This window comes from Belonocnema kinseyi, chromosome 5 (genome assembly GCF_010883055.1).
Source record: "Belonocnema kinseyi isolate 2016_QV_RU_SX_M_011 chromosome 5, B_treatae_v1, whole genome shotgun sequence".
NCBI classification, from domain to species: Eukaryota; Metazoa; Arthropoda; class Insecta; order Hymenoptera; family Cynipidae; genus Belonocnema; species Belonocnema kinseyi.
In genome coordinates this window covers 141,280,392-141,293,969 of record NC_046661.1, presented here as the reverse complement: position 1 = coordinate 141,293,969, position 13,578 = coordinate 141,280,392, and the positions used below count along the sequence as shown (strand labels likewise).

Here is a 13,578-nt window from a genome sequence, read left to right as displayed (position 1 = left end):
TTATCTTTATTAGTTGAAAATTCTACTATTTCGTATTAAAAATAACGAGTTTTATCAAAACACGTACTTTGAATTTTTGTTCAGTACACAATAATGTTATGTTTGTAAAATTCAGAACTACGCAACAAAAAGTGACCAGTAATTAAAATAATATATTTTTTCTCTTTAAATTGGATAATTTACTCTTTTATTTTATTTGATAAATGAACTATAATCCTTTATTGAAAATCGGTATAAAAAACAATCTTTTATCATTAAATTAAAATTCTCGCAGAAATTGGACCTGAACTGATCGCGCACTCTGGTGAGCGGTAAATTCCCTTATTTTGAGGGCTCTAAGACCCCAAAATCTCTACCGTTACAAGTTGGCTGCTTTCCCCCTATCTCAGCTAGGCTGCGCATTATGCTAATCCTAAATGCCCCAAATCATCAAACAATCCAACACTTTATTCCGAAACCAATAAATCTATATTTCTGAAACGAGTAACAGTACCAGAAACTCAAAAATCCTTTATTTTTCTCCATTTCCTATTTCCATCTTGTCAAATTCAGTGAAAAGAATCCGAATTATTCCGACTGTTGAGGTTAGTTTCCCCGGAGTGTTTTTTTCTTTCAATCTAGTGAAATTAATCGCATTTTGTTGGCACAAATGTGTCGATGTACTGACCGGCTTTGACGTGTCTCCTGTTTTGCGGACTTGCGGTCTGCTAACTGCTTGATTTGCTACGTGTCGCATGGGAACGGGTTAGTGAATTTATGGCGAGCGGCTTTTAAAAAACTACCGGAGAACGGAGAAAAGTGTGTTTTGTGAGTCCACGGAGAGAAAATGACGCCGAGTAAATCCACGGGACAGACTCAGAAGAAAGTCATGTTCCCCGACAAGAAGCCCTCGAAGCAAGTCAAGTCGTTCGGAACGAGCGCCGCTGGTCTTAGTTCCCTTATCACCTTTACCATTTTGCTCCTCGCCTGGATATCAGGATTTGCCTCCCGACTTTTTGCAGTTATTCGTTTCGAGAGCATCATCCATGAATTTGACCCCTGGTACGTATCAGAACCCTATTTTTATAACCCCTTTCGGATTCTGTCAACGTGTCTCATTTCCCCTACTTTTATAATCTTCACTTGATTTTTATCTGCACTTTTTTTTTATGTTGAGAGCTTTTTTTTTAATTTTTGAGACTTTGAGTTTTTGGGAATTTGGGATAAGTAGGATTTTATTTTATGAAGTACACGTGGTTTTTTGAGGTTTTTATTATGATACCAAAAAATAGGAGAGTGATTAACTTTGGTTATATATCTTTATATATTTTTTTGTTTTTTAAGGATTTTTGTTTCTTTGTTGATAAGATAGACATTCTTTTTTATATTTTACAAAAGTAAGCATCCGAATTTGAATCAGGGTGGCGACTTAATCTGGAAATGAGCGAGATTAATAATTAATAAAAATTTAAAAATAAGGAATTTACTTCTGATCGTAGTGAAATTCGAGATTTAAATAATTCTCGTCAATTTTTTTAAGTCATTTCTACTTTATCTACAGTCGCGGGGCTTTATTATTTATTTTAGTTTATTTGCTTACGTGTTTATTTACAGTTTTATGGATCTTAGATTTTTCAATTATTTTTCATTCTCGTTTTTTCAAAAAATTGATTTATCAAGTTTTATTCGCTTACTTATTTATCTGATTTGGAAAAGGGAATTTTAGAAAATAATTATCATTTTTATTTTGGACTATAATAGAAATATAATTTCACTTAGAACAGGGAAATTTTAAAAGTTCCCTCGTACAAATTTTAGAAAAAGAAAGTAATTAAAGTAGTTTTTAAAGTAGAAGTAGTATTTCAATGTCGAAATATTTCGTAATTTTAATAGAAAATTTGGATACATTGTTCATTGTGAATTTATCTTTTTTGGTTAAAAATTGATATTTTTTATTCAAAAATTAAACTATTTGTTTGAAAATGTATGTACGTTGTGGAAAATTCGCCTTTTTTGTAAAAAAATTAATCTTTCTAGATATAAAATTCAGCTTTTCCATTGAAAAATTAATAATTTTAGTTTGAAATTCATTAGTTTGGTTGAAAATTAATTTCTTCAACTAAAAATTCAAGTGTTCAATTTTTAGTTTTTAGTTTTCTAAATTCAACAATTTGAATGAAAATTGGTTTCATTTAATCCAAATTTTAACTATATTGTTGAAAGTGCACGTATTTTGTTTAAAAATATATTTTTTTGTAAAAAATTAAATTTATCTTTTTTTTTCTAACTGTTTTCGGTTAAAAATTCAAGTATTCCTTGTAAATTAAATTAATTGGTTGAAAATTAAACGCTTTTGTTAAACATTATTTTTGTTTGTTTGAAGATTTTTCAATTTGATTGAAAATTCGTCTATATTTGAAAATTAGATTTTTAACGGAAAATTTTACTATTCTATTTTTTTATATATAGTTTATCTTTTTTGGTTGAAAATTCATCTTTCTTGAATAAAAATTTGTATTTTTTATTTAAAAATTTTATAAAACTTGTGGAAAATTCGTTTTTTTTTTCTAGACAATTAATTTCTTCAACTGAAAATTTAAATGTTCAGTTTTTAGTGGAAAATAATCTTTCCTAATTCTAAATTCAACAATATTGTTGAAAATACACGTATTTTGTAAAAAAAAAATAGATTTTTTGTATAAAATTATCTTTTTCTTTGCAAGTTAATCCTATTTTTTATTGTTGTTTTCGGTGAAAAATTCAAGTATTCCTTGTAAATAAAATTAATTAGTTGAAAATTAAACCTGTTTGTTAAAAATTATTTTTGTTTGTTTGAAGATTTATCTATTTAATTGAAAATTCATTTATATTTGCAAATGTAACTACTGTGTCTTAAATCATTTTTTAACTAAAAATTTCACTATTTTTCTGAAAATCTTTTTTAATTTTTAAAAATTAAAAATCATATTTTTAACGGAAAATTCTATTATTCTATTTTTTTTGTTGAAAATTTATCTTTTTGGCTTGAAAATGTATCTTTCTTGGTTAAAAATTTATATTTTTTATTTAAAATTTAAACTATTGATTTGAAAATGTATGTACCTTATGGAAAATTCGTCATTTTTTTTTTGTAGACAATTAAGCTTTATGATTAAAAGTTCATCTTTTTGGTAGGTATAAAATTCAACTTTTCCATTTGAAAATTAATCATTTTAGTTTTAAATTAATTAGTTTAGTTGCAAATTAATTTTTTAAACTGAGAATTCAAATGTTCAATTTTTATTGGAAAATTGATATTTTCTAGTTCTAAATTCAACAATTTGTATGAAAATTGGTTTCATTTAATAAAAACTTCAACAATATTTTTGAAAATACACGTATTTTGTTAAAAAGTAGATTTTTTGTAGAAAATTATCTTTTTCTTTGCAAGTTAATCTTTTTAAAAAATTTTCTTTTGGGTTAAAAATTCAAGTATTCCTTGTAAATAAAATTAATTAGTTGAAAATTAAACTCTTTTGTAATTTTTTTTTTTTATTGAAGATTCATCCATTTAATTGAAAATTCATCTATATTTAAAAATGTAACTGCTTTGTATGAAATCATTTTTTAACTAAAAATTTAACTATTTTGCTGAAAAGATTTTTTTATTTATTAAAAATTTTGTCGTGGAAAATTAATCTTTATGATTAAAAGATCATCTTTTTAGTAGATATAAAATTAAACTACTCCTTTTTGAAATTAATAATTTTAGTTTTTAATTAATCAATTAAGTTGAAAATTAATTTTTTCAACTGAAAATTTAACTGTTTAATTTTTAGATGAAAATTGATCTTTCCTAGTTCTAAATTCAACAATTTAAATGAAAATTATTTTCATTTCAGTTAAAAATTCATTTTTTAGTTTGTAAATAAAATTAATTGTTTCAAAATGAAACTCTTTTATTTCATCATTTTAGTTGAAAAATTGTATTTTTTTGTGGAAAATTAATCTTCTTGTTTAATTAATTTTATTGTTTAAAAATTCATCTCTTTTATTTAAAATTCAACTATTCCATTTAAAGATTCATAATTGCATTTTCAAGAAACTATAAATTTTTATCCAATTAAGTGAATGTTCTTAAAAAAAAATTAATTTTCAATTAAAAACAAAATAGTTTAGTGAAATAGTTCAACTTTCAGGTTAAAAAATTAATTTTTAACAAAAAAAAACATATTTTCTACAAAATAGTTCAATTTAAACTTTCAAATTTAAAATTTCGACTATTTTAAAATCTAATAGTTAAATTCAATGAAAAAATACAAATTTTTAACACAACAGTCGAACCTTCAACCAAAAAAATTCATTTCTTAAAAATCAGTTCAACTTTGAACAATGTTTCAACCAAAAAAGATTAAATTCTAACCAAGCTATTGTATTTTTAACCAAAAAAGATGAATTTTCTACAAACCAATCGGATTTTCAAACAAAAAAAAAGATGAATTCCCAATGAAAAATGTGATATTTAATATTTCAATCAAAAAGGATTTTTAAAAATAAAAAATATTTAAATTGAAGATTTTTAAATTGTAAATCTTCAATTTTTTAAATTGCAAATCTAGAATATTGAATAAATTTGAATTTAAAATCTTCAAAATTGAAATATAAAAAAAGGAATAAAAAAGCATTCAAAATTGCATACTTTTCTTTGAGGTATATAAATTAAATATTGAAGATTCTTTAAGTTCAAATAATAAAAATTTAAGAACTTTTTATTTTTAAATCTCAAAAATGAAACTAAATATTCCAAAAAATGTTTAAAATGACAACATTTTAAAACTAAAATAATACTAAATTAATGGATCTTTAATTATGTTAGAAATTTATGAATTTTAAATTGCAAACCGTTAAGATGGAAAAATGTTTAATTGTAAATTTTCAAAATTGATCTATCAGAAAAAATTGAAATTGCATTATTTTTTATTAGAAGCCTTAAATATGGAAGAGTCTTCAATTGTATATATTCAAATTTGAAGAATTTTTTAGTGGAAATTTTCAAAACTGATCTATACATATTCCAAAAAATAAAAATTGCATGATTTTAAATTTTGAACATTCCAAATTAATGAATCTTCATTTGTAAATCTTAAAAATTAAAAATTGCAAATCAATCAAATTAAATAAATTTCAATTTTCCATCTTCGAAAATTAATAATTTATCATTTTTTTAATTGAATTCCAAAAAAAAAAAGCATTTCAAATTGCATCATTTTCTATTATACATGATAAATATTGAAGTGTTCAATTGCAAATATTCATAATTAAATTGCAAATTGATAAAATTGAAGATTTTCAATGGTAAATCTTACAAACCGAATAGTTTGTAATTTTTCAAAATTTCCAATCAGAACTTACCCCATTTTTAAGTTAAAAAAATTTAATTCCGTAACTTGACTGATTTACATTCGAAATTTCTTCAGGTTGAAAGGTTTAGAATTGAAAACTTGACTCTTGCTCTTCAAAATTATTAAAATTTAAGAACTTTTATTTGTTCGTCTTCAAAATTACAGAGACTTTAATTTTTCGAATTAAAAATTATGTAGATTTTAAGTCATACAATTAGAAATTTTATAATTTACATGATTTACGTTTGGAATTTCTTTAATTTGGAATATTTGTGATTGAAAAATTTGAAGTCTTAGTAGAAAAGCATGAAAAGAAACATCTTTTATATATTTTATGGACATTTAAATATTATCTTTTATCACTATAGCTATAAAAATGATTATTTTTAATGCCTTGCAACTTTTTAAATCCTTTTTAAATCCTTTTGAATTCATTCAAAATCTTTGGAATTTTAAATAATTATAAATCTGTAGAACCCATTTAAAATCCCTTGAAAATAAATTAAATTCATTCCCCGAAGTTTTCCAGAGATCCGCCGAAATTCCTTGAAATTTTTTTGAAATCTTTTGAAATCTTTAAAATCCGTTGAAAATAATTGAATTCCTTCATATCCATTAAAATGGGTGAAACCCGGGAAAATTCCTTAAAATAAAATTTAATTTTAAATTCCATTAAAACAAGTACAAATCGTTTGATATTCTTTGAATATTAATTAAATTAAACTTATTCATTAAAATTTGTTTAAAAAAAAGGAAATCCTTAGAAATTCTTTTCACTTTTATTCTCTAGGGAATAGTTTTCTAAAAGTCCCTTGAAATTCTTTGGAATTTTAAAAATAAATCTAAAAAAAATCATTGGATAATGGTTTTTCCTATATCCCTTGAAATTTGTGATTTCATTTATTCCATAAAATTATCTAGAAATTCATTGAAATTCTTGAAATATAAATTATATTTCACGTATTTTTGAAAATTCTCAAAGAAAATTTGCTTATTTTGATTTAAAAAATATACTTTTTTGGTATAAAATCGATAATTTTAGTAGAAATTGATATTTTTCTTTGAAAATTAACCGTATTGTTAAAAAATGAGCTATATGATTGAAAAATTGTTTTTTTTTTTGTTGAAAATAATATTTTTTTTTCAACTGAAAATTCAATTTTTTGTTGGAAAATTATCTTTTTTAATAAATTTGTTGTTGTTGAAAATTCAACTTGAAAAATGACCTTTTCTAGTTCAAAATTGTACAATTTGGATGTGAATTTGTCTATTTTAATGGAAAATGCAAGTATTTTGTTATAAAAAACGGCTTTTTTTTAGTGGACAATCTACTTTTTTTGGTAAAAAAAGATTTTTTCTTTGTAAGTTAATCTCATTATTAAAAAATTCTTCTTTTTGGTTGAAGTTTCAAGTATTCCAGTTAAATATCACTCATTTTAGTTGAAAATCTATCTTGCAGGCTAGAAATAAATCTACTTGATTATTTTTTAATTAATTTTTTTATTGGAAATTCATCATTTTCATTAAAAATTGATTTCTTTGGTTAAAAAATGAGCTATTTTATTGCAAATTTGTTTTTCCTTTGAATGAAAAGGCATTTTTTTTTACCGTAAATTTAACTATTTTTCTGAAAATTCGATTTTTTTTTGTTAAGAATTAAATTTTCAACATAAAATTTAATTATTATATTTTTTGTTTTAAATTTTATCTTTTTTGGATGAAAATTCAACGATTTGGTTAAAAATTAAAATTTTTAAGTTAAAAATTAAACTATTTTTTTGAACATCTATGTAATTTGTATAAAGTTAATCTTATTGGTAGAAAATTCATCATTTTCGGTAGAAAATTAACCTTTTCTAGTTCAAAGTGTCACAACTTGGATGTAAATTTGTCTTTTTTGATTGAAAATTCATTTATTTTTTTAAAAACGCACGTATTTTGTTTTTTAAAAACGACTTTCTTTGGCAGAAAATAATTTTTTCCTTTGAAAGTTAATTGTTTTGTTAAAAAATTCTCTTTTTTTTTAATTCAAGTATTCCAGTTAAATATTCATCATTTTAGTTGAAAATTCACCTTTCAGATTAGAAATAAATTAACTTGGTTAAAAAATAAACTCTTCTTGAAAATTAATTTTTTTTAAGATTCATAATTTTAATTAAAAATCAATTTCCTTGATTAGAAAAAATGAGCTTTTTAATTAAAAAATTGTTTTTTATTGGTATGAAAAGGGATTTTTTAACCAAAAATTTAACTATTTTTCTGAAAATCCGACTTTTTTGTTAAGAATAAAATTTCTAACGGAAAATTCATTTAATCTATTTTTGGTTGAAATTTTATCTTTTTTTTTTTTATTTTAAAATTGAAATATTTTTTGAAAAATTCATGTATATTAGTAAAATTTTTTTTGCATATAATTAATCTTATTGATTGAAATTTCATCTTTTTGGTAGTTATAAAATTCAACTTTTCCACTTTAAGATTCATCATTTTAGTTGAAAAATTATCAGTTTTTAGTTAAAAGTTAATTTTTTTCGATTAAAATTTAACTGGTCCATTTTGAGTGGAAAATTAACCCTTTCCAGTTCAAAATCTAAAAATTTGGATGTAAATTTGACTGTTTAAAATTAAAATGAATTTATTTCTTTGAAAAGGTACGTATTTTGTAAAAAAAAAAACTTTTTTCGTAAAAAATGATTTTCTTCTTTGCAAGTTAACCTTATTGTTTCAGAATTAAATTTTTTTATTGAAGATTCATCATTTTAATAAAAAATTCATTTTTTCAGTTAAAAAATGAGCTATTTTTACTGACAATTTGTTAATTTTTGGTTAAAAATAGTTGGTCTCTTAAACTGAAAATGAAAATACTATTCCGGTTGAATATTCCATAATTTTATTTAAAAATTTATTTTTTTATTGGAAATTTAATTATTCAATTTTTGGTAGAAAAGTGATCTTTAGTAGATTTTAGTAGAACAATAACGTTTTCTAATTCAAACTTGAATAATTGGGATGTAAATTTGTCTTTTTTAATGGAAAATTCAAGTATTTTATTTTAAAAAATTAAAAAAAAAAACGGTTTCTTTGTTGAAAAATCTATACTTCAGGTTAGAAATAAATTTACTTGGTTGTATTTAACAATTTGGATGTAAATTTATCTGTTTCTAATTGAAAATTTTATTGAAAGTTAATCTCAATGTTTAAAAAATTTTCTTTTTGGTTGAAAATTCAAGTATTCCAGTTAAATATTCATCATTTTAGTTGAAAATTCACCTTTCAGATTAGAAATAAATTAACTTGGTTGAAAAATAAACTATTTGGTTGAAAATTAATTTTTTTTATTGAAGACACATAATTAAAAATTCATTACTTTGATTGAAAAAGAGATATTTTATTGAAAATGTGTTTCTTTTCTGATTAAAAATAATTGGTTTCTTAAACTGAAAATACTATTTCAGTTAAAAATTCATTTTTTGTTGTTGAAAAATTATCTGTTTTATTCGAAAATTCGTCTTTTTTTGTTGAACATTGATTTTCTTAACTTAGTTGCAAATTTATCAGTTAAGATGAAAATTAAATTTGTTTTATCAAAAATGTAACCATTCCATTTTCTGTTGGATTTTTTTCAGTTTAAAATTAAACTATTTGGCTTGAAAATTCAACTATTTTGTTAAAAAAATCATGTATTTTGTTGAAAAATTGTGTTTTTTTTTGTAGAAAATTAATCTTTTTGTTTGAAAACTAATCTTATTATTAAAAATTTCATCTTCTTGGTTAAAAATACAAGTATGTCAATTAAATATTCATAATTTTAGTTGAAAATTCATCAGTTATTAATTTTTTTCTTCACTAAAAATGTAACCTTCCATTTTCAAAATTCAACTATTTGTTTGAAAATTTGTCTTCTTAAATTAAAAATTTAATTATTGCGTTAAAAAATCATGTCTTTTTTTTTTGAAAAATTGTATTTTTCGGTTGAAAATTTAAGTATTTCAGTTAAATATTCAGAATTTTAGTTGAAAATTCGTCAATTAAGATGAAAATAAAATTTTTTTTAACTAAAAATGTAACTATTCCATTTTCAAAATTCAACTATTTGGTTGAAAATTTGCCTCCTTCAATTGAAAATTTTAAGTTTTAAATCAAAAATATAAATTTAAAAAAAAATTTGAACTTTCTGTTGAAAAAGATTTTAGTCGAGTTTTCACGATTAAACTATGAATTTTTTAACAAGAAATAATTTTCTACCAAAAAAAGTTAATTTTCAATCTAAAAAGACCAATTTTTAACAAAAAAGGATGACTTTTTAACAAAACTGTTGAATTCTCTAGCAAATAGTTGCATTTTCATAAAAAAATATGAAAATTATCTTAAAGCAGAGGAATTTTTTATTACAGAAAAGTTGATTTTTCATCCAAAAAAGATTCCAGTTAACTCAGTAACATAAAAAATTGAAATATTTTCTGGATGAAAGTTCCACCTGTAAACAAATTTTTTTTTTATCACAAATTCATCTGTTTTAGTACAAAATTGATCTTTTTTTTGGAAAAATATGGAACTATTTCGTAAAAAATTTAACTATTTTGTTAAAAATTCATCCTTTTTTATTGAAAAAATTCGTCTTTTTGGATTCAAAATTCAATTTTTTGCGTAGAAACTTATTTTTTTGGTTACAAAAATTCAATTTTTGATGTTACTGAATTAACTGGAATCATTTTTGGATGAAAACTCAACTTTTTTTGTGAGAAAAAATTCTTTCCGCTTTAAGATAAACTTCATATTGTTTGATAAAAATGCAACTATTTGCTAATAAAAAATTCAACAATTTTATTAAAAAGTCGTCTTTTTTAATTGAAAAATCAATTTCAAACAGAAAAATTCAAGAAAAATCTTTTTCAAACAGAAAATTCAACTATTTCTTTGAAAATTTATCTTTTTGCTTTAAAAGTAATTTTATTTTTTGTATGAAAATGCAACTTTTTGGTTAAAAATCGTTCTTCTTTTCTTCATAATTCAACTAATTTATTTAAAACATTTGGTTGAATCGCTTTGTTAAGAAATCACTTTTTTTTTTAATATTTATATTTTAGAGTTGAAAAGTTATCTCGTTGGTTACATTTTAATTATTTTGTTATAAATTAATCTTTTTTTATTGCAAATTAAACTGCTTGGGTCAAAATTAAACTACATTGTGAAATTTTTCTTTATTGGAGGTTTATGTCTGGTTGAAAATGTAACTGTTTAATGGAAAATACTTCTTTTTTTTTTTGGTTTAGAATTAATTTTGTATCATAAAATGGAATTTTTCCATTTTTTAAGATTGACATTGTTTAGTTAAAAATTCGCGTTTTTTTTTTTGTAGAAAATCATTTTTTAGTTTGAAATTTCCTTTCTTTTTTGCGTAAAAATGCATCAGTTTCGTGGAAAATTAATTTTTTGTTGAGCAGTCATATTTTTTGTTTGAATATTGAATTTTTGTAAAGAAAATTTGTCTCCTGGTGTGATGATTCAATAATTTAGATAAACTTTTCTTTATTTTTTGAGAAAAAAATCTTTATTTGGTGCATTTGGTGTATAAATTTAATTATTTTTTTTTATTAAAATATAAGGTATGACATTTTTTCGTTGGTAATTTCTCTTTTTAGGTTGAATATTTAACTATTATTTTAAAAATTCAATTATTTTAAAGAGTTATCTTTTAAAGTAGAAAAAACTTTTTTTGTTTAAATAAATTAATACATTTGGAATTTTTCAATTTTTATATGAAACCCTGTTTTATTCCGCTTAGAAAATATTCTATGGTAAAAATATCAGAAGATTAAAATGCTGGTACTTGAATGTTAATGATTTGAAATGAAAAGTTAGTCGAAAAATCAGAGAATTTTGAAAATGTGAGGCAATTGAATTTTGCGATTAGAGTTTCAGCCCAGCAGTCTCAAATAATTAATGGGCTACTGATTTGCATATTTTCAATCGTTGATATAACCTGAACAAAAAAAAATATTGTTAAAAATCATAAATTCTTTTAAATTCTCGGGAATTTAAGAACTCTACAGGTGTTACATTTTTGTGATAAGAGTAATTTAAAGGAAATCTGTATTATCAGCAGAGTAGTTACTATCGATCAGTATAGATGGCACTCCACAAACTTTGGAAATAGAAATGAAAACTATCGATCAAGTTAACAGAAAATAATTAACGTAATTTTTTGCGAAGATGTAAAATAAATGTTAACAATTTTAAAATTGTATTTTTCTGAAAGAATATAATAATATTTCTGAAAATGCTGAATGGATAAAATTGGAAAATAAAATGTGAATGAATAAATTGCATCGCAGGTTTAATTACCGTGCAACAGCGTATATGGTGCAGCATGGCTTCTACAATTTTCTCAACTGGTTTGATGAGAGAGCTTGGTACCCGCTGGGCAGAATCGTGGGTGGAACTGTCTACCCGGGTCTGATGATAACCTCAGGCTCAATCCACTACATCCTCCACTCTCTGAACATTCCAATCCACATCCGGGACATTTGTGTCTTCTTGGCACCAATTTTCAGCGGCCTCACCGCCATATCAACCTACCTGCTCACCAAGGAACTCTGGAGCCAGGGTGCTGGACTTTTTGCCGCCTGCTTTATCGCCATCGTGCCTGGTTACATCTCAAGGTCCGTCGCTGGCAGCTACGACAATGAGGGAATTGCCATTTTTGCACTCCAGTTCACCTATTATCTCTGGGTCAAGTCGGTTAAAACTGGTTCGATTTTCTGGGCCTCGATGACTGCACTTTCCTACTTTTACATGGTCTCCGCCTGGGGTGGATATGTCTTCATCATTAATCTGATACCTCTCCATGTGTTCGCCCTTTTGATTATGAACAGATATAGCAGTCGACTCTTTACCAGCTACACGACCTTCTTCATTCTGGGACTCCTCTTGAGCATGCAGATTCCCTTTGTTGGATTCCAGCCGATCAGAACTTCCGAGCATATGCCGGCACTCGGAGTTTTTGGACTGCTCATCTTTGTCGCAACTTTGAGGTAGATATATTTCTTTTTTCTCCATTTAATCATTCTTTAGCAATTTTATTTTAATTTAATGTTGTGTCTTATTTTTGTTTTTACTCTATGACATTGATCTTATGTTTAAATAGTTCATACTTTGAAAACTCGGGTTAAAACCTTTTGAAAGAGGTAAGAATTTTATTGCAACTTCCAGGAATGAGAAAGGAGTTTTTAATCAAATAAATTCTGAGTTCGAAAAAATGTTTTTTGGCTCAATTTTACTTTTAATTTATGTGGACTGAAAGACATCAAGAAAAATGTATGATTTAACATTTATACTAAATGGGAAATTAAGTTTCTTGTTGAAAAATTAATTTTTGAGACTTAAAATTTAACATCCACTTTTTGTTTCAAATTGATATCTCGCTGAAGTTTGCAACGTTTTAAAAAAACGAATTGACAAAAAAATTTTTTTGTGTGAGACTTAAAATTTGAAAGTTTTAAATTGGTCTATTTGATGACCAAAGGTACCCGTAAAAGTTTCAACTGGAAAAAATGTTAAAAAATCCACTAACTTCCAGACCTGAAATTTTATGCTTTAGAATGGTTCCATCCGAAGTCCAAAGAAACTAAAAAAAGTTTCATTATCCTAGCTCATCCGGAACATCCCGTTTTCAACCCCCAAAATATTGAAAAATCGAAAAAAATTCCCTAAAATCCAGACCTAAAATTTTATGCTTCAGACTAGTTCCATCTGATGTTCAAAGACACTAAAAAAAGTTTAAATACCCTATCTCATCCGGAACACTCCGTTTTCAACCCCCAAAATCTATTGGGTGTTCCGGATGAGGTAAGGTAATGAAACTTTTTTTAGTGTCTTTCGACATCAGATAGAACCATTCTGATGCATAATATTTTAGGTCTGGATTTTAGGAAGTTTTTTTTCGATTTTTCAATATTTTAAGGGTTGAAAACAGGGTGTTGCGGATAAGACAGGGTAATGCAACTGTTTTTTAGTGTCTTTTGACATCAGATAGAACCATTCTGATGCATACAATTTTAGGTCTGGATTTTAGGGAGTTTTTTTTCGATTTTTCAATATTTTGGGGGTTGAAAATGGGGTGTTCCGGATGAGATAGGGTAATGAAACTTTTTTTACTGTCTTTGGACATCGGATGGAACCATTCTAAAGCATAAAATTTTATGTCTGGATTTTAGGG

General features: G+C 24.2%; 1 protein-coding gene across 2 annotated transcripts in view; it reads left to right on the top strand.

Moving 5' to 3' along the window:
• Positions 1-677: 677 nt before the first annotated feature.
• The window catches only part of LOC117172620 (dolichyl-diphosphooligosaccharide--protein glycosyltransferase subunit STT3B), a 37,982-nt gene continuing 25,081 nt past the window's right edge, over positions 678-13,578 (top strand). For both annotated transcript variants that reach the window (XM_033360717.1, XM_033360718.1), the window contains exons 1-2: positions 678-1,041; positions 11,696-12,394. In XM_033360717.1, the coding sequence (XP_033216608.1) occupies positions 827-1,041; positions 11,696-12,394 (914 nt within the window). In that variant the 5' untranslated portion in view covers positions 678-826. The remainder of the gene's footprint in view (positions 1,042-11,695; positions 12,395-13,578) is intronic.